The sequence below is a fragment of the Salvelinus namaycush genome, chromosome 6 (assembly GCF_016432855.1).
Source record: "Salvelinus namaycush isolate Seneca chromosome 6, SaNama_1.0, whole genome shotgun sequence".
Taxonomy (NCBI): domain Eukaryota; kingdom Metazoa; phylum Chordata; class Actinopteri; order Salmoniformes; family Salmonidae; genus Salvelinus; species Salvelinus namaycush.
In genome coordinates this window covers 53067784-53086845 of record NC_052312.1, presented here as the reverse complement: position 1 = coordinate 53086845, position 19062 = coordinate 53067784, and the positions used below count along the sequence as shown (strand labels likewise).

At 44.6% G+C, this 19062-nt stretch overlaps 1 protein-coding gene across 1 annotated transcript in view; it reads left to right on the top strand.

The window, feature by feature from the left end:
- The first annotated feature begins 3380 nt into the window (after window positions 1-3380).
- Window positions 3381-19062, top strand: part of LOC120049432 (LIM domain only protein 3) — a 91145-nt gene continuing 75463 nt past the window's right edge. The window contains exons 1-2 of the mRNA XM_038995699.1: window positions 3381-3491; window positions 6582-6795. Coding sequence (XP_038851627.1) covers window positions 3434-3491; window positions 6582-6795 — 272 coding nt within the window. The 5' untranslated portion in view covers window positions 3381-3433. The remainder of the gene's footprint in view (window positions 3492-6581; window positions 6796-19062) is intronic.

The following is a 19062-nucleotide window of genomic DNA, read 5'->3' as shown; positions in this document are numbered from 1 at the left end:
ACCTCTCTCTTTCTCTGTGTCTCTCTCCCTCTCTCTTTCTCTGTGTCTCTCTCCCTCTCTCTATCTGTGTCTCTCTACCTCTCTCTTTCTCTGTGTCTCTCTCCCTCTCTCTTTCTCTGTCTCTCTCTTTCTCTGTGTCTCTATCCCTCTCTCTTTATCTGTGTTTCTCTACCTCTCTCTTTCTCTGTGTCTCTCTACCACTCTCTTTCTCTGTGTCTCTCTCCCTCTCTCTTTCTCTGTCTCTCTACCTCTCTGTCTCTCTCTCTCTATCTTGTTCTCTCTCTCTTCATCCCTCTGTCTCCCTCCTCTGTCTTTATCTCTATTTCTTCGCCTCTCTCTCTCTCCTCTGTTTTCAGTGTCAGTGTGGTGTGGCCTCTGATATGACCATTTCCCCTCTTATAACTGCCGTTTCTATTAAAGGGAACTTGAACTTCCACTTTTCAATCAATCCTCATCGTCTGGAGGCTGTGTGTAACGTTCTTTATTATAGCAGGAAGAAAAGGGAGAAGAATCTAGTATGTTAGACATTATTAACTTAACCCTCCTCATTAGATAACGTATCTTTAGATGTTAATTTACCTCTCTTGTTCCCGTGCGCTGGCTATATCACACTATTTATTTTATCCTTTATTTAACTTGGAAAGTCAGTTAAGAACAAATTCTTATATACAATGACGGCCTAGGAACAGTGGGTTAACTGCCTTGTTCAGGGGCAGAACGACAGATTTTTACCTTGTCAGCTCGGGGGATTCGATCTAGCAACCTTTCGGTTACTGGCCCAACGCTCTAACCACTAGGCTACCTACCGCCCCAACGCTCTAACCACTAGGCTGCCTTCCGCTAGGCTACCTGCCGTATTGCATTGGACATACCATATAATTAGTATGGATGTCTTGACATGGACAGAGACTGATTCACACGGTTTGAAAAATGGGATAGTGGTCGCTCTGCTCGGGCTTCACCTAGCGTCACCCCTCACCATAGACGGACGCGTGTAACCAACGTCACCCCTCACCATAGACGGACGCGTGTAACCAACGGAGGTGATTTCAATAACGCATAATGATAAATACTAACAAGTAGCTTGTTCATAAATACTCTACAACTCCATTGGCTGTGATATAAATTATATTCAGTGTCCAGAAGGTACCGGGAGCTGATACATCAACTTCCATACTGTCATTTCCTCCGCATGATATCTCTGAAGGAGTGTTGGCTTCGTGGGCTGTTTTATGTGATTGTTTCACAATCTAGGACTGTACAGATAATCTACTCACACATCACAGCGATACAGTAAAAACATTACTCCGCTGTGAAAAAGAAAAGCTGAAAACTGCGTCCCCCGTTACTCTGCATTACAATAATGTTGGAGAGGAAAGTGAGGGAGGGGAGCGCGCCCACACTCATACGTGCATGCGTCCCCTTCCCCGTTACTCTGCGAGTTGTCGGTAATAAGTGAGTGACCTTATCGTTGTCGTCGTGTAATGTCTCTGTGGTGGTGAGGGATTAGGGTTTGAAGATAATAAAGCAAGGCTTCACTATTTCTCCTCTCTCAGTCTCACTCACTGATGCACGGGAAGTTTCCCTCAACCAGAGACTAGTTGATCTCGCCTAGACGACCAACACAGCTCTGCTCGGCACAAAGCAGCGGATATACAGTGAACAAAACACCTGTAGCCTTTTTTTGGTTGTTGTCTGTACCAACTGTCTCTTCTCGGTTCGTTCGTGATCTGATGATCCATGAGGACCTGATTATTTCAAGACTGCTGAACATCCCTCCAATCTCTAGTCCGTCGCATCGCCATGTCAGTTTGGTGAACTTTACGCAAACGAGAGGATATATATATAGTTGGGAGTGTAGAAGCGTCTGTTCTGCGTAACTGGGGCTTTAGAAAGGTGAGTTGAGGAGGAAGTATTTTAATAACATATTAGATTTGGATTAAATTCACTTTTTTTCCCATTATATATATCCGTCGATGACGCACCCTGATGAAAGTGAGTTACTCATTCCTCATTGTTCTTAGTTATATTTTAACGTGCTTCTACACCTGCATTGCATCGCTTTGCTGTTTTGGGGGTTTTATGCTGGGGGTTTCTGTACAGCACTTTGTGACATCAGCTGATGTAAGAAGGGCTTTATAAATACATTTGATTGATATTGTTCTATTCCAATTATATTACGATCTGCCTCTATCCGGTAATGACCTGTTACCATCTTGTTTGTTCCTCGATGCTGTTTGTTGTTGTTGTTGGTACCATTTCATTACTAAAGCCGTGTTGTGGATTTCACTGCTTTTGGATGTGTCAACCTTTTCCAGGTGTGTCCTTCCAATGAGGTGATGGCCATTGTTGTCTACCTTTTTAAAAGATAATAAAAAATAATCTAGATGTTTCTTTCAGATCGACATGTGGATGAACCGTTGTAATATGGACCGATTATTCTGAAATGTAACAACGTGAAGGGGGGAAAAAAATCGGCATTTCGGATATTTTTTGTTATTAATCTTTATGAAATATGTCGGATAGATGCCACTGGATTCTCTTTTTCATTCTGGTATGAAATAGCCTAAAACTCTCATTACTAGTAGGGGCTGTATGTGCACTGAAAAACATCCCGCTTGAAAAAACGGTTTAGCAGAGATCCCCAACTGGCGGCCTGCGGGCCGAATTTGGCCCGATCAAATTTTCTAAACAATTGTTGGACATAAAAGACTAAAAAACACCAGCAAATCAGCTCCAAGTAATTTTTATTTTTGGAAATTTGTTCCAAAGTATTCCCATGTATAATAGAGAGATATATCTGATTTATACAAATGTAAGCAAGGTTTGAAATTATTTTTTTATACAAATACTTTAATCTGTTAGGGGTTTTTTTGCGGTCAATTTACAGTCTACAAATAATTTGTAATTATATTTCGGCCCCCTGACCATCCGCGCAAGACAATATCGTCCTGTGGCTGAACGTAGTCGATGATCCCTGGGGGTATAGACTGTTACTGGCAGTACGAAGGCAGAGCACGATAGGTTTATGTCAGGAGATTAGGGCGCCGCGAAGGGGTAAGCATATGCCTTTGTCATCTGCTATCATTTTTGTTCGCTGCCTGTCACTCGCCAAGCACCCTGCGACTGACTGTGTGCTGCCTGGACGATTTCACTTCATAGTCGAGCACTGTTGTGACAGACGCGGTTTTTACATCACCGTGTGGCGCTGGGTGATAGCGGACCCGTGCTTCCCCCTCTCTCCTCCCCCCCATTCTGTGTTTGTGCGTGCGGAGGAGGTGGGATTGTTACATATAACAAAAGATAGCCACCCTCGGTGAGAAAAACGGAACGTGCGTGCATACAGCTGGCTGATTGCTCACTTGGCTATAGAGAGATAATCCATCCATCGGGTGAATTTTGGATTCTGGGTTCCGGACGGATCTCTTGTTGCATGGTGGTTCGGGCTCCCGAAGAGGGTCAACAAATGCAGAAAGGGGAGAAAAGTTTCGGTAAGAGAAAGAGGTTTCTTTGCGGTATTGTTCCGCGGCCAGGTTTGGGTTTTTGTAAATGCGTGGCTCTGTGCGGTTATTCACTGTTGTTTCTATGTGATGCGCGGAGTGGAGAAGTTAAACAATCTTTCAGTCTGTCTGATTGTCATGTAGCCGTCCTTGCATGTGGAGTCTATCTATCCGCGCTGTAGCAAAATTGCCTGTTCACTGTTTAGGCTATCTAATCTAATCATTTAATAGAGATTGATAGGAGAGAAAAAAAAAACATCCACAAATACATTTACAATGTATCACCGTGTTTTGAAGGCTACGAATTGACCATCCCATCTCTCTATCTTCTCCTTCTGTTCTGTGTGTTTTTAAACTGCCGTCGTGTTACGAGCTGCATCAAAAAAAAAAATGGGAGTTCTCCTTTAGCAGCCTTTTACCGAGCACTCTGCTGCCATGGCAACCGTAATTAAACCGATAACGGGGTGAAAATGTCAGCATCTCGGTGTCGCGCAGCTGTGATGCGGTTGAAAAAGGGGGAATCAAATTGGTACTTTGCTGTTTGCTCTCTCTTCGTCGCCTCGACGTGTCAGGCAGCAGATAACATTTTACCTCCGGTTTGTTGTTGTTGGGGGGGGGATACTGTGACACACAGGAATAGGCTACCGTAGGATACGTGATTGGGAATGTGCCATTAGTCTCTCTGTCCTACAATGGCAAGAGGCAGAGGAGGAGGAGGCAATGCATCCGAATGATTGAGCCTACCCGCTGGGCACAGACGTTAATACAACGTCTATTCCACGTCGGTTCAACGTCGTTTTTTAAAAATAACGTGGAAACAACTCTAAATTCAAAAAGTGGGTAGGCTATATAAAATATATATATTTAGGTCGCAGAAAGCAACTGTAATTTCCTTCCGTTTATGGAAAATTGATATTTTCGACGCTTCCCCTCCCTCGGCAGTCGTTGCAAAATCGACGTGGCCCAAAATGCAGCTATCCCGACGGCACGTAATAGCGCTTCTGTTGCTTTGAGAAAGTCATCGGGTGAGAAATCAATTCCGACGGGGTCCTAAACCTATGCAGAGTGAGAGGAGGGAACTCTTACTTCTTTGGGTTGTTTGGTTGGTAATGAGGGGCGGTGACTTTGTTGTGCTAACGGGGATGAGACGGGGCTGTGTGCGGTTGAGTGGTATTAAACAACGGGCGCGCAGAACCCTCACACAACTCAATCAGGCCAATTAGCGGATCAACAGTTTAAAACGCAACCGACAGAAAACGGGGGGGGGGGGGGGGGGGGCTTCGCTCATTACGGCGGAAATCCGTTTGTTGTGTATCCTTGGCGTAGTCTCCCCTTCTGATTTAAAAAAAGCATTTGAATAGGATGTGAATGAGAGCTTTCAGGAAAAGCACTAGTCACTATTGTGTTATGTGAGTAATGTATAGCCTGGCCTGGTAGAATGACCCTGACTCAGACCCCGGTGGAAGGTCTTGATAACGGAACGATAGGGTTTAGATGCACCATTGCCATGGTTGTGTTAGCATTGTAGTGAACAGTGTTCACACAATCAGAAAGATCATTGTCATATACTTTCTGTGTAGGGGATCATTTGGCAGTAGATGAATTAGTTTAGATTAGAGTATTGTATTGTCTGTTTTCAATAGAGTGTTGTATTTGTAGATGCTGGGTTATGTCATCGTACCACTTGTTACTATGTAATAATCCGTTGTCAACCAGGAAACTGTTGTCAACCAGGAAACTGTTGTCAACCAGGAAACTGTTGTCAACCAGGAAACTGTTGTCAACAAGGAAACTGTTGTCAACCAGGAAACTGTTGTCAACCAGGAAACTGTTGTCAACCAGGAAACTGTTGTCAACCAGGAAACTGTTGTCAACAAGGAAACTGTTGTCAACAAGGAAACTGTAGCCTATTCCTCATACAGTTTTGGTGGAACAGAGTATTTTTGACAACGCGGCCACAAAACACATAAACAAATAATTGTTTGCAAACAGTCCTACACTCTTCACGGCATAACAAATACATTTAAAGCTCAGCCCTGGACACAGCTGAAAGAGGAACGTTCAGAGCGTGTGTGTGTGTGTGTGTGCCTGCGAGCGTGTGTGTGTGTATGTGCCTGCGAGCGTGTGTGTGTGTGTGTGTGTGTGTGCATGCCAGACAGCGTGTGTGTATGGTAAATAGGGGGTAACAAAGGGAAGCGGGGGTAGGCTCCCCTCCTCAGGTTGGAGATAGAATACTAATTGAGGGCTAGTACGGGCCCCCCTCGCAACCTCAACAAAGCCGTTTCACACTCCCGTGTAGACCCCTAACAATACCCAGAAACCTGCACTACTTAGACCACTCCCTGTCCCACTAGAGAGAGAGAGAGAGAGGAGGACAGGGAGAAAGAGTGGAGATTTGTAGGAATGACTTTTGGATCCATGGCTTCATGTATGTATCTTTGTGTGTGTGTGTGTGTGTTGTGTGTGTGTGTGTGTGTGTGTGTGTGTGTGTGTGTGTGTGTGTGTTAAGAATGCAATTCTACAGGGTGTTTTTCTCTATATATTTGCTCAGGATGTCCCCCAATGTTTATCAGTGGAGCTGTTTCTCTTGGCCACTATCAAGTCAGCATCATCTGAGAACTAACAGTTAGCATAGCATTATCTGAGAACTAACAGTTAGCATAGCATTATCTGAGCACTAACAGTTAGCATAGCATTATCTGAGCACAAACAGTTAGCATAGCATTATCTGAGCACTAACAGTTAGCATAGCATTATCTGAGCACTAACAGTTAGCATAGTATTATCTGAGAACTAACAGTTAGCATAGCATTATCTGAGAACTAAGAGTTAGCATATCATTATCTGAGCACTAACAGTTAGCATAGCATTATCTGAGAACTAACAGTTAGCATAGCATTATCTGAGCACTAACAGTTAGCATAGCATTATCCCTGTTTATTTTTCACTGGTCTAATGTGCTCTTCTCCTCCACCCCTTTCGGGTGTACACATGGCCACCGTCCAGCATGCGACAGAGACACTGTTCAAAGTGTTCATTGTTCTTCATCGCTCTGACATCTTTCTTCTCTTCTCCTCCCAGGTATACAAATGCTCTCCGTCCAGCCGGACACCAAGCCAAAGGGCTGTGCCGGCTGCAACCGGAAGATTAAGGACCGCTATCTGCTCAAGGCCCTGGATAAATACTGGCACGAGGACTGTCTCAAGTGTGCCTGCTGTGACTGCAGGCTGGGAGAGGTGGGCTCCACGCTCTATACCAAAGCCAACCTCATTCTCTGTCGGAGAGATTACCTACGGTAAGAGACAATACTTCTGATTACCACACCGCTGTCCTGTAAACGGTGCATTCTATCCACACACCACCACCAATTCCACAATTCCACTCGGCTATCTTCACATTTGTTGTTCCAGCATCTTTGGCACAACGAAGTAGAGACCTGGTTAGCTACCCTTAGATTAATCACAGTGAAGTAGAGACCTGGTTAGCTACCCTTAGATTAATCACAGTGAAGTACAGACCTGGTTAGCTACCCTTAGATTAATCACAGTGAAGTAGAGACCTGGTTAGCTACCCTTAGATTAATCACAGTGAAGTAGAGACCTGGTTAGCTACCCTTAGATTAATCACAGTGAAGTAGAGACCTGGTTAGCTACCTTTAGATTAATCCCAGTGAAGTAGAGACCTGGTTAGCTACCCTTAGATTAATCACAGTGAAGTAGAGACCTGGTTAGCTACCCTTAGATTAATCACAGTGAAGTAGAGACCTGGTTAGCTACCCTTAGATTAATCACAGTGAAGTAGAGACCTGGTTAGCTACCCTTAGATGAATCCTTTTACAGTACCTGTTTCCTTGTTGTGTTATAGATGTTAGAGGGGTTAGGGGTGTTAAGTTAGAGGTGTAATTGGGGTTAGGGGTGCCGCTGCTATACATTGAGGCCAGAAAAGCGGTTCTTTGTAATCCTCCCATCGTTTAAATCTGCCTTCAATGACTTCCTCTTGGCTTCAATGGAGGTGTTGAAACGAGGAGGGGACTGTGTTCAGTTGAGGACCACCCTGTATTCTCGTCTCCCTGAAGGGACCTCAGCCCCAACCCAGCTGTATGCTAGAGTCCTACCTGGTGTGCTACAGCCAGCTGCCCCCTTTTAAAACCCTTAAATAGCTTCTGAAGGTTAAGAAACAATAGCTACAGTACTGTAGTCTCTGTGTAAGGACTTTTGCTTTGTGACGAGTCTGTGGTTTAAAGAGAGCTGAAACAATAGCTCTGTAGCTCCTAGTTTAACACTTCTTTGGGACCGGTGTACCGTCCATGGGACGGTTGAGCTAACGTAGGCTAATGCGATTAGCATGAGGTTGTAAGTAACGAGAACATTTCCCAGGACATAGACATATCTGATATTGGCATAAAGCTTAAATTCAAACACAATGTTGAACATGAAAAGTTATTGATAAACAAATTATGCACATTTGGGCAGTCTTGATACAAAATTTTGAACAGAAATGCAATGGTTCATTTGATCAGTCTAAAACTTTGCACATACACTGCTGCCATCTAGTGGCCAAAATCTAAATTGCACCTGGGCTGGAATAATACATTATCGCCTTTCTCTTGCATTTCAAAGATTATGGTACAAAAAAATACAAAACGGTTGTTTTTTTCTTTGTATTGTCTTTTACCAGATCTATTGTGTTATATTCTCCTATATTCCTTTCACATTTCCACAAACTTCCTTTCAAATGGTACCAAGAATATGCATATCCTTGCTTCAGGGCCTGAGGTACAGGCAGTTAGATTTGTGTATGTCATTTTAGGCGAAAATGGGGACAAAGGGGTGGAGCCTTAATTAAAGACATCTGAAACTATAGCTCTGTAGCTCCTAGTTTAAAGGGACTTCTACTTCCCCAGAGTCAGATGAACTCGTGGATACTATTTTTATGTCTTTATGTGCAGTTTAAGGGAAGTTGCTAACTGGCGTTACCGTCATGCTAACGCCAGTTAGCATTGGCTCGCGAATCTAACTCTAACGTCCTTCATACTGGACACAGATAAATAAAATGGTATCCACGAGTCCATCTGACTCTGGGGAAGTCGATAAAGAGCCTCATTGCCAAAATCCCGATGTATCCCTTTAAAGGAGAGCTGAGGAGGGTCAGCCTCTCTGACTTTTTTTCTTGCCACAAGCATCCGGGTGAATGATGTCCTATAATCTGTCTGTCGAAATCAAATCAAATCAAATGGTATTTGTCACATACACATGGTTAGCAGATGTTAATGCGAGTGTAGCGAAATGCTTATGCTTCTAGTTCCGACAATGCAGTAATAACCAACAAGTAATCTAACCTAACAATTCCACAACTACTACCTTATACACACAAGTGTAAAGGGATAAAGAATATGTACATAAAGATATATGAATGAGTGATGGTACAGAACGGCATGGGCAAGATGCAGTAGATGGTATGGAGTACAGTCTATACATATGAGATGAGTAATGTAGGGTCTAACACGACAACCGTAGATCACAGTAACACGTATTCTCAGCTGTTCTCATCCGATAGGCTACTCTTTAGTAGCACGGTAAATATACTCTCATTACCTTCGACAGAGACAAGGAGACGGGCTGCTTGAGGTTGAAACTCTCGTCTGTCCCGGAGAGCCGTCTCATTGTCCCTGTTGAACACTGAACAGTGTTTTGTCAACCGGTTTGCATGCTGATAGTGACATTCACCCCGAGCTCCTGGGTTGGCCTCCATATCAAATCAAAGTTTATTTGTCACGTGCGCCGAGTACAACGGGTGTAGGTAGACCTTACAGTGAAATGCTTACTTACAAGCTCTAACCAATAGTGCAAAAAAGGTATTAGGTGAACAATAGGTAAGTAAAGAAATAAAACAACAGTAAAAAGACAGTGAAAAATAACAGTAGAGAGGCTATATACAGTAGCGAGGCTATATACAGTAGAGAGGCTATATACAGTAGAGAGGCTATATACAGTAGAGAGGCTATATACAGTAGAGAGGCTATATACAGTAGACAGGCTATATACAGTAGAGAGGCTATATACAGTAGAGAGGCTATGTAGAGAGGCTATGTAGAGAGGCTATATACAGTAGAGAGGCTATATACAGTAGAGAGGCTATATACAGTAGAGAGGCTATATACAGTAGAGAGGCTACATACAGTAGAGAGGCTATATACAGTAGAGAAACTATATACAGTAGAGAGGCTATATACAGTAGAGAGGCTACATACAGTAGAGAGGCTATATACAGTAGAGAGGCTATATACAGTAGAGAGGCTATATACAGTAGAGAGGCTATATACAGTAGAGAGGCTATATACAGTAGAGAGGCTATATACAGTAGAGAGGCTACATACAGTAGAGAGGCTATATACAGTAGAGAGGCTATAAAAGTAGCGAGGCTATAAAAGTAGCGAGGCTATATACAGTAGAGAGGCTATATACAGTAGAGAGGCTACATACAGTAGAGAGGCTATATACAGTAGAGAGGCTATAAAAGTAGCGAGGCTATAAAAGTAGCGAGGCTACATACAGACACCGGTTAGTCAGGCTGATTGAGGTAGTATGTACATGTAGATATGGTTAAAGTGACTATGCATATTTGATAAACAGAGAGTAGCAGTAGCGTAAAAGAGGGGTTGGGGGGGGGATATACAATGCAAATAGTCCATGTAGCCATTTGATTACCTGTTCAGGAGTCTTATGTCTTAGGGGTAAAAACTGTTGAGAAGCCTTTTTGTCCTAGACTTGGCACTCCGGTAGCGCTTGCCATGAGGTAGTAGAGAGAACAGTCTATGACTGGGGTGGCTGGGGTCGTTGACAATTTTTAGGGCTCAAACAAAGGGATATGTAACATGTAGAGACTTGGGGTTTGTCTCAGGACATCATGTATGTAACATGTAGAGATTATGGGGTTTGTATCAGGACATCATGTATGTAACATGTAGAGATTATGGGGTTTGTATCAGGACATCATGTATGTAACATGTAGAGACTTGGGGTTTGTCTCAGGACATCATGTATGTAACATGTAGAGATTATGGGGTTTGTATCAGGACATCATGTATGTAACATGTAGAGATTATGGGGTTTGTATCAGGACATCATGTATGTAACATGTATAGACATGGGGTTTGTATCAGGACATCATGTATGTAACATGTAGAGACATGGGGTTTGTATCAGGACATCATGTATGTAACATGTATAGACATGGGGTTTGTATCAGGACATCATGTATGTAACATGTATAGACATGGGGTTTGTATCAGGACATCATGTATGTAACATGTATAGACATGGGGTTTGTCTCAGGACATCATGTATGTAACATGTAGAGACATGGGGATTGTCTCAGGACATCGTGTATGTAACATGTATAGACATGGGGTTTGTATCAGGACATCATGTATGTAACATGTATAGACATGGGGTTTGTATCAGGACATCATGTATGTAACATGTATAGACATGGGGTTTGTCTCAGGACATCATGTATGTAACATGTAGAGACATGGGGTTTGTATCAGGACATCATGTATGTAACATGTATAGACATGGGGTTTGTATCAGGACATCATGTATGTAACATGTATAGACATGGGGTTTGTCTCAGGACATCATGTATGTAACATGTATAGACATGGGGTTTGTATCAGGACATCATGTATGTAACATGTAGAGACATGGGGATTGTCTCAGGACATCGTGTATGTAACATGTATAGACATGGGGTTTGTATCAGGACATCATGTATGTAACATGTAGAGACATGGGGATTGTCTCAGGACATCATGTATGTAACATGTATAGACATGGGGTTTGTATCAGGACATCATGTATGTAACATGTAGAGACATGGGGATTGTCTCAGGACATCGTGTATGTAACATGTAGAGACATGGGGTTTGTATCAGGACATCATGTATGTAACATGTATAGACATGGGGTTTGTATCAGGACATCATGTATGTAACATGTATAGACATGGGGTTTGTCTCAGGACATCATGTATGTAACATGTATAGACATGGGGTTTGTATCAGGACATCATGTATGTAACATGTAGAGACATGGGGATTGTCTCAGGACATCGTGTATGTAACATGTATAGACATGGGGTTTGTCTCAGGACATCATGTATGTAACATGTAGAGACATGGGGATTGTCTCAGGACATCGTGTATGTAACATGTAGAGACATGGGGTTTGTATCAGGACATCATGTATGTAACATGTATAAACATGGGGTTTGTCTCGGGACATCATGTATGTAACATGTATAGACATGGGGTTTGTATCAGGACATCATGTATGTAACATGTATAGACATGGGGATTGTCTCAGGACATCGTGTATGTAACATGCATGTTTAGTGAGCTCATCAGGCTATCTCAGAGATGCGACGGGCTCATAAGCAGCGCTTTGCTCGGCGCCGTTTGCATTGAAAGCAAAGCAGAGCGACACAGTCCATTTAATTTCTGCATCGGGGATGAGAGGGAGGGGGGGGCTCGTCTCTTAAAGCTGCGGAACACAAAAAGGCTTCGGGGAGTCACTCCTGTGAAGTACTGCCGAAGGGGCTATGACACAGATTGTCTTCCGGAAAGTTAGGCTCATTAACTAGGTCCTTCCTCCAGTCCGCTCTGCACAGGCCTCTTGAAACACAGAGCAGAAGAGAAACATTTATCAGGTGTACTGTATGTTCTGGGATGGTATTCAGACACGTATCTGGTGATGTTTTCAGCCTCAGAAACACGTTGTTTACATTCAAATACCCGTAGCTATACAGAACATCAGAACAGATCCTTTTAATACCATCATTATTAACCCAGTCCATGTGTTTACCCAGAATCCTCTCTGTAACATGTTTTCACATCAGCAGACATGTTATTAACCCAGTCGATGTGTTACCCAGAATCCTCTCTGTAACATGTTTCCACATCATCAGACATGTTATTAACCCAGTCGATGTGTTTACCCAGAATCCTCTCTGTAACATGTTTCCACATCATCAGACATGTTATTAACCCAGTCGATGTGTTTACCCAGAATCCTCTCTGTGACATGTTTTCACATCAGCAGACATGTTATTAATAACCCGGTCGATGTGTTTCCCAGAATCCTCTCTGTAACATGTTTTCACATCAGCAGACATGTTATTAATAACCCGGTCGATGTGTTTCCCAGAATCCTCTCTGTAACATGTTTTCACATCAGCAGACATGTTATTAATAACCCGGTCGATGTGTTTCCCAGAATCCTCTCTGTAACATGTTTTCACATCAGCAGACATGTTATTAACCCAGTCGATGTGTTACCCAGAATCCTCTCTGTAACATGTTTTCACATCAGCAGACATGTTATTAACCCAGTCGATGTGTTACCCAGAATCCTCTCTGTAACGTGTTTCCACATCATCAGACATGTTATTAACCCAGTCCATGTGTTTACCCAGAATCCTCTCTGTAACGTGTTTCCACATCATCAGACATGTTATTAACCCAGTCGATGTGTTTACCCAGAATCCTCTCTGTAACATGTTTTCACATCAGCAGACATGTTATTAACCCAGTCGATGTGTTTACCCAGAATCCTCTCTGTAACATGTTTTCACATCAGCAGACATGTTATTAACCCAGTCGATGTGTTTACCCAGAATCCTCTCTGTAACATGTTTTCACATCAGCAGACATGTTATTAACCCAGTCGATGTGTTTCCCAGAATCCTCTCTGTAACATGTTTTCACATCAGCAGACATGTTGAAACACAGGGCACTATTTAGTCTCAGCCAGCCAGTATTCAGTTGACTTGTAGGGGAAGAGTCTGTACAGACTAAGGAGAAGACCAAGGCTTGTAGGGGAAGAGTCTGTACAGGCTAAGGAGAAGACCAAGGCTTGTAGTGGAAGAGTCTGTACAGGCTAAGGAGAAGACCAAGGCTTGTAGTGGAAGAGTCTGTACAGGCTAAGGAGAAGACCAAGGCTTGTAGGGGAAGAGTCTGTACAGGCTAAGGAGAAGACCAAGGCTTGTAGGGGAAGAGTCTGTACAGGCTAAGGAGAAGACCAAGGCTTGTAGTGGAAGAGTCTGTACAGGCTAAGGAGAAGACCAAGGCTTGTAGGGGAAGAGTCTGTACAGGCTAAAGAGAAGACCAAGGCTTGTAGTGGAAGAGTCTGTACAGGCTAAGGAGAAGACCAAGGCTTGTAGTGGAAGAGTCTGTACAGGCTAAGGAGAAGACCAAGGCTTGTAGGGGAAGAGTCTGTACAGGCTAAGGAGAAGACCAAGGCTTGGTCACAAATGGCACCTTATACCCTACTACACAGTGCACTGCTATGGCCCCTGGTAGAAAGTAGTGCACTGTATAGGGAATAGAATACAATTTGGGTTGCAGACCAATTCCAGCATGTTATTCTTTCATCTTCAAAGTTCAAGGTGCTTTGCTATCCGGTTAGTGGCACACACACACACACACACACACACACACACACACACACACACACACACACACACACACACACACACACACACACACACACACACACACACACACACCCTGAACATATCTCTGTCTGTATTCTCTGTTGATGTTGTAACGTCCTTGTAGAGCTAGGATGGTATAGACCTGCGATGTTTATCTTGTAGAGCTAGGATGGTATAGACCTGTGGTGTTTATCTTGTAGAGCTAGGATGGTATAGACCTGTGGTGTTTATCTTGTAGAGCTAGGATGGTATAGCTCTGTGGTGTTTATCTTGTAGAGCTAGGATGGTATAGACCTGTGGTGTTTATCTTGTAGAACTAGGATGGTATAGACCTGTGGTGTTTATTTTGTAGAGCTAGGATGGTATAGACCTGTGATGTTTATCTTGTAGAGCTAGGATGGTATAGACCTGCGATGTTTATCTTGTAGAGCTAGGATGGTATAGACCTGTGGTGTTTATTTTGTAGAACTAGGATGGTATAGACCTGTGATGTTTATCTTGTAGAGCTAGGATGGTATAGACCTGTGGTGTTTATCTTGTAGAGCTAGGATGGTATAGACCTGCGATGTTTATCTTGTAGAGCTAGGATGGTATAGACCTGTGATGTTTATCTTGTAGAGCTAGGATGGTATAGACCTGTGGTGTTTATCTTGTAGAGCTAGGATGGTATAGACCTGTGATGTTTATCTTGTAGAGCTAGGATGGTATAGACCTGTGGTGTTTATCTTGTAGAGCTAGGATGGTATAGACCTGTGATGTTTATCTTGTAGAGCTAGGATGGTATAGACCTGCGATGTTTATCTTGTAGAGCTAGGATGGTATAGACCTGTGGTGTTTATCTTGTAGAGCTAGGATGGTATAGACCTGTGATGTTTATCTTGTAGAGCTAGGATGGTATAGACCTGTGGTGTTTATCTTGTAGAGCTAGGATGGTATAGACCTGTGATGTTTATCTTGTAGAGCTAGGATGGTATAGACCTGCGGTGTTTATCTTGTAGAGCTTGGATGGTATAGACCTGTGGTGTTTATCTTGTAGAGCTAGGATGGTATAGACCTGTGGTGTTTATCTTGTAGAGCTAGGATGGTATAGACCTGCAGTGTTTATCTTGTAGAGCTAGGATGGTATAGACCTGTGGTGCTGGTGATGGGGTGGTATAGACCTGTGGGGCTGGTGATGGGATGGTATAGACCTGTGGGGCTGGTGATGGGCTGGTATAGACCTGTTGGGCTGGTGATGGGGTGGTATAGACCTGTGGGGCTGGTGATGGGATGGTATAGACCTGTGGTGCTGGTGATGGGGTGGTATAGACCTGTGTGGCTGGTGATGAGGTGGTATAGACCTGTGGGGCTGGTGATGGGGTGGTATAGACCTGTGATGCTGGTGATGGGGTGGTATAGACCTGTGGGGCTGGTGATGGGGTGGTATAGACCTGTGGGGCTGGTGATGGGGCGGTATAGACCTGTGGGGCTGGTGATGGGGTGGTATAGACCTGTGGGGCTGGTGATGGGGTGGTATAGACCTGTGGTGCTGGTGATGTGGTGGTATAGACCTGTGGTGCTGGTGATGTGGTGGTATAGACCTGTGGGGCTGGTGATGAGGTGGTATAGACCTGTGGGGCTGGTGATGAGGTGGTATAGACCTGTGGTGCTGGTGATGGGCTGGTATAGACCTGTGGTGCTGGTGATGAGGTGGTATAGACCTGTGGTGCTGGTGATGGGCTGGTATAGACCTGTGATGCTGGTGATGAGGTGGTATAGACCTGTGGGGCTGGTGATGAGGTGGTATAGACCTGTGGTGCTGGTGATGAGGTGGTATAGACCTGTGGGGCTGGTGATGGGCTGGTATAGACCTGTGGTGCTGGTGATGGGGTGGTATAGACCTGTGGTGCTGGTGATGGGGTGGTATAGACCTGTGGTGCTGGTGATGGGGCGGTATAGACCTGTGGGGCTGGTGATGGGGTGGTATAGACCTGTGGGGCTGGTGATGGGGTGGTATAGACCTGTGGGGCTGGTGATGGGCTGGTATAGACCTGTGGGGCTGGTGATGGGGTGGTATAGACCTGTGGTGCTGGTGATGGGGCGGTATAGACCTGTGGGGCTGGTGATGGGGTGGTATAGACCTGTGGGGCTGGTGATGGGGTGGTATAGACCTGTGGGGCTGGTGATGGGGTGGTATAGACCTGTGGTGCTGGTGATGTGGTGGTATAGACCTGTGGTGCTGGTGATGGGGTGGTATAGACCTGTGGGGCTGGTGATGGGGTGGTATAGACCTGTGGGGCTGGTGATGGGCTGGTATAGACCTGTGATGCTGGTGATGAGGTGGTATAGACCTGTGGTGCTGGTGATGAGGTGGAGGGAAACAGGAAGGACTGAGATTACATTTTCTATTACATTTGAGACGTTCTGTCAAAAGTCAATGATTCTATCCTTCAATTATAACCCTCCACCCATCCCCCCCTCAGAATCAATCTGCCGGTGCTAAGCAGGGTGGGATGTTATTAAAGCAGACACGTCCAGGGTTAATAGAATTCCTCAGGGGTCTACAACACAGTGGGCTGAGTCCCAAATGCTGCCCTATTCACTATACAGTGCACACCGCTTTATATTTGCACCAGGAGGGACCCATAAGGGTTCTGTTCCAAATTAGTGCACTATATAAAGGGGAATAGTATGCCATTTGTGACAAACTGAGCGATGGAACCCCCCCCCCCCCCCAGTGGAGAAATAATAATCCCCTTTCACAACACGACGCACCTAAAACCTAATGAGACGAGGAGAGAGGAAACGTGGGTCTCAACCGCCAAGTTACACCATGTTCCCTATTCCCTATATAGTGCACTACTTTAGACCAGAGCCCTATTCCCTATATAGTGCACTACTTTAGACCAGACCCCTATTCCCTATTATAGTACACTACTTTAGACCAGGGCCCTATGGGGGAATAGGGTGCATTCAGATATAGGGAAGGAAATGTTGTGGGCCCATTTTTAGAGAGTCTTTCGGTGATTATAATGGTACTGCTACTATTTATGTATATCCTGCTGATATGTACTGTTTGGTACAGCCTGATAAGACTGAGAGAGAGAGAGAGAGAGAGAGAGAGAGAGAGAGAGAGAGAGAGAGAGAGAGAGAGAGAGAGAGAGAGAGAGAGAGAGAGAGAGAGAGAGAGAGAGAGAGAGAGAGAGAGAGAGAGAGAGAGAGAGAGAGAGAGAGAGAGAGAGAGATAGAGATAGAGATAGAGATAGAGAGAGAGAGAGGAGAGAGACATTGAAGTTAGAAATTCAGAGGAACATGGATAGAGAAACAGACCAGGCAGCTTACAGTGGCTGCATCCCAAATGACAGTTTTCTATGGCTCTAGTCAGGGCACAATGAAGGTATAGTTACCTACAGACAACACACACCAACACTGCTCGCCCGCCCGCCTCTCGCCCACCCGCCTCTCGCCCACCCGCCTCTCGCCCACCCGCCTCTCGCCCACCCGCCTCTCGCCCACCCGCCAAGGCCAAGGCCGAGACCGTCAACGCCAAAGCTGTTGCTGCGTCGGTTAATGAAAACTGTAAATTTCAGGCATCCGTTTAAAAAAACAAAAAACAGCACCACTTATTTATTTATTTATTTATTTATCTATTCATTCATTTAAAAAAAAATCCAAGTTCAATTTTCCTCGACACTGGTTTTTACAAAGATTGTAAATGCAGGCAAACTCACAGAGACGTCAACATGGTGGCAGAGCTGGATTTATTACCTGCGGATTGGAGAGCTGGCTAACAATGAGAGATAACCAAGGGTACGTCTCAAATGGAACATACTAGTCCCTACATAGTGCACTACATTTGACCAGAGCCCTATGGGTAGTGTGCACTACATTTGACCAGAGCCCTATGGGTAGTGCACTACATTTGACCAGAGCCCTATGGGTAGTGCACTACATTTGACCAGAGCCCTATGGGTGGTGTACTACATTTGACCAGAGCCCTAAGGGTAGTGCACTACATTTGACCAGAGCCCTATGGGTAGTGTACTACATTTGACCAGAGCCCTATGGGTAGTGCACTACATTTGACCAGAGCCCTATGGGTAGTGCACTACATTTGACCAGAGCCCTATGGGTAGTGTACACTACATTGGACCAGAGCCCTATGGGTAGTACACTACATTTGACCAGAGCCCTATGGGTAGTGTACTACATTTGACCAGAGCCCTATGGGTAGTGCACTATATTTGACCAGAGCCCTATGGGTAGTGCACTACATTGGACCAGAGCCCTATGGGTAGTGCACTACATTGGACCAGAGCCCTATGGGTAGTGTACTACATCTGACCAGAGCCCTATGGGTAGTGCACTACATTGGACCAGAGCCCTATGGGTAGTGTGCACTACATTTGACCAGAGCCCTATGGGTAGTGCACTACATTTGACCAGAGCCCTATGGGTAGTGCACTACATTTGACAAGAGCCCTATGGGTAGTGTACTACATCTGACCAGAGCCCTATGGGTAGTGTGCACTACATTTGACCAGAGCCCTATGGGTAGTGTACTACATCTGACAAGAGCCCTATGGGTAGCGCACTACATTGGACCAGAGCCCTATGGGTAGTGTGCACTACATTTGACCAGAGCCCTATAGGTAGTGCACTACATTTAACCAGAGCCCTATGGGTAGTGTCCTACATTTGACCAGAGCCCTATGGGTAGTGTACTACATTTGACCAGAGCCCTATGGGTAGTGTGCACTACATTGGACCAGAGCCCTATGGGTAGTGCACTACATTTGACCAGAGCCCTATGGGTAGTGCACTACATTAGACCAGAGCCCTATGGGTAGTGTACTACATTTAACCAGAGCCCTAAGGGTAGTGCACTACATTTGACCAGAGCCCTATGGGTAGTGCACTACATTAGACCAGAGCCCTATGGGTAGTGTGCACTACATTTGACCAGAGCCCTATGGGTAGTGTACACTACATTTGACCAGAGCCCTATGGGTAGTGCACTACATTGGACCAGAGCCCTATGGGTAGTGTGCACCACATTTAACCAGAGCCCTATGGGTAGTGCACTACA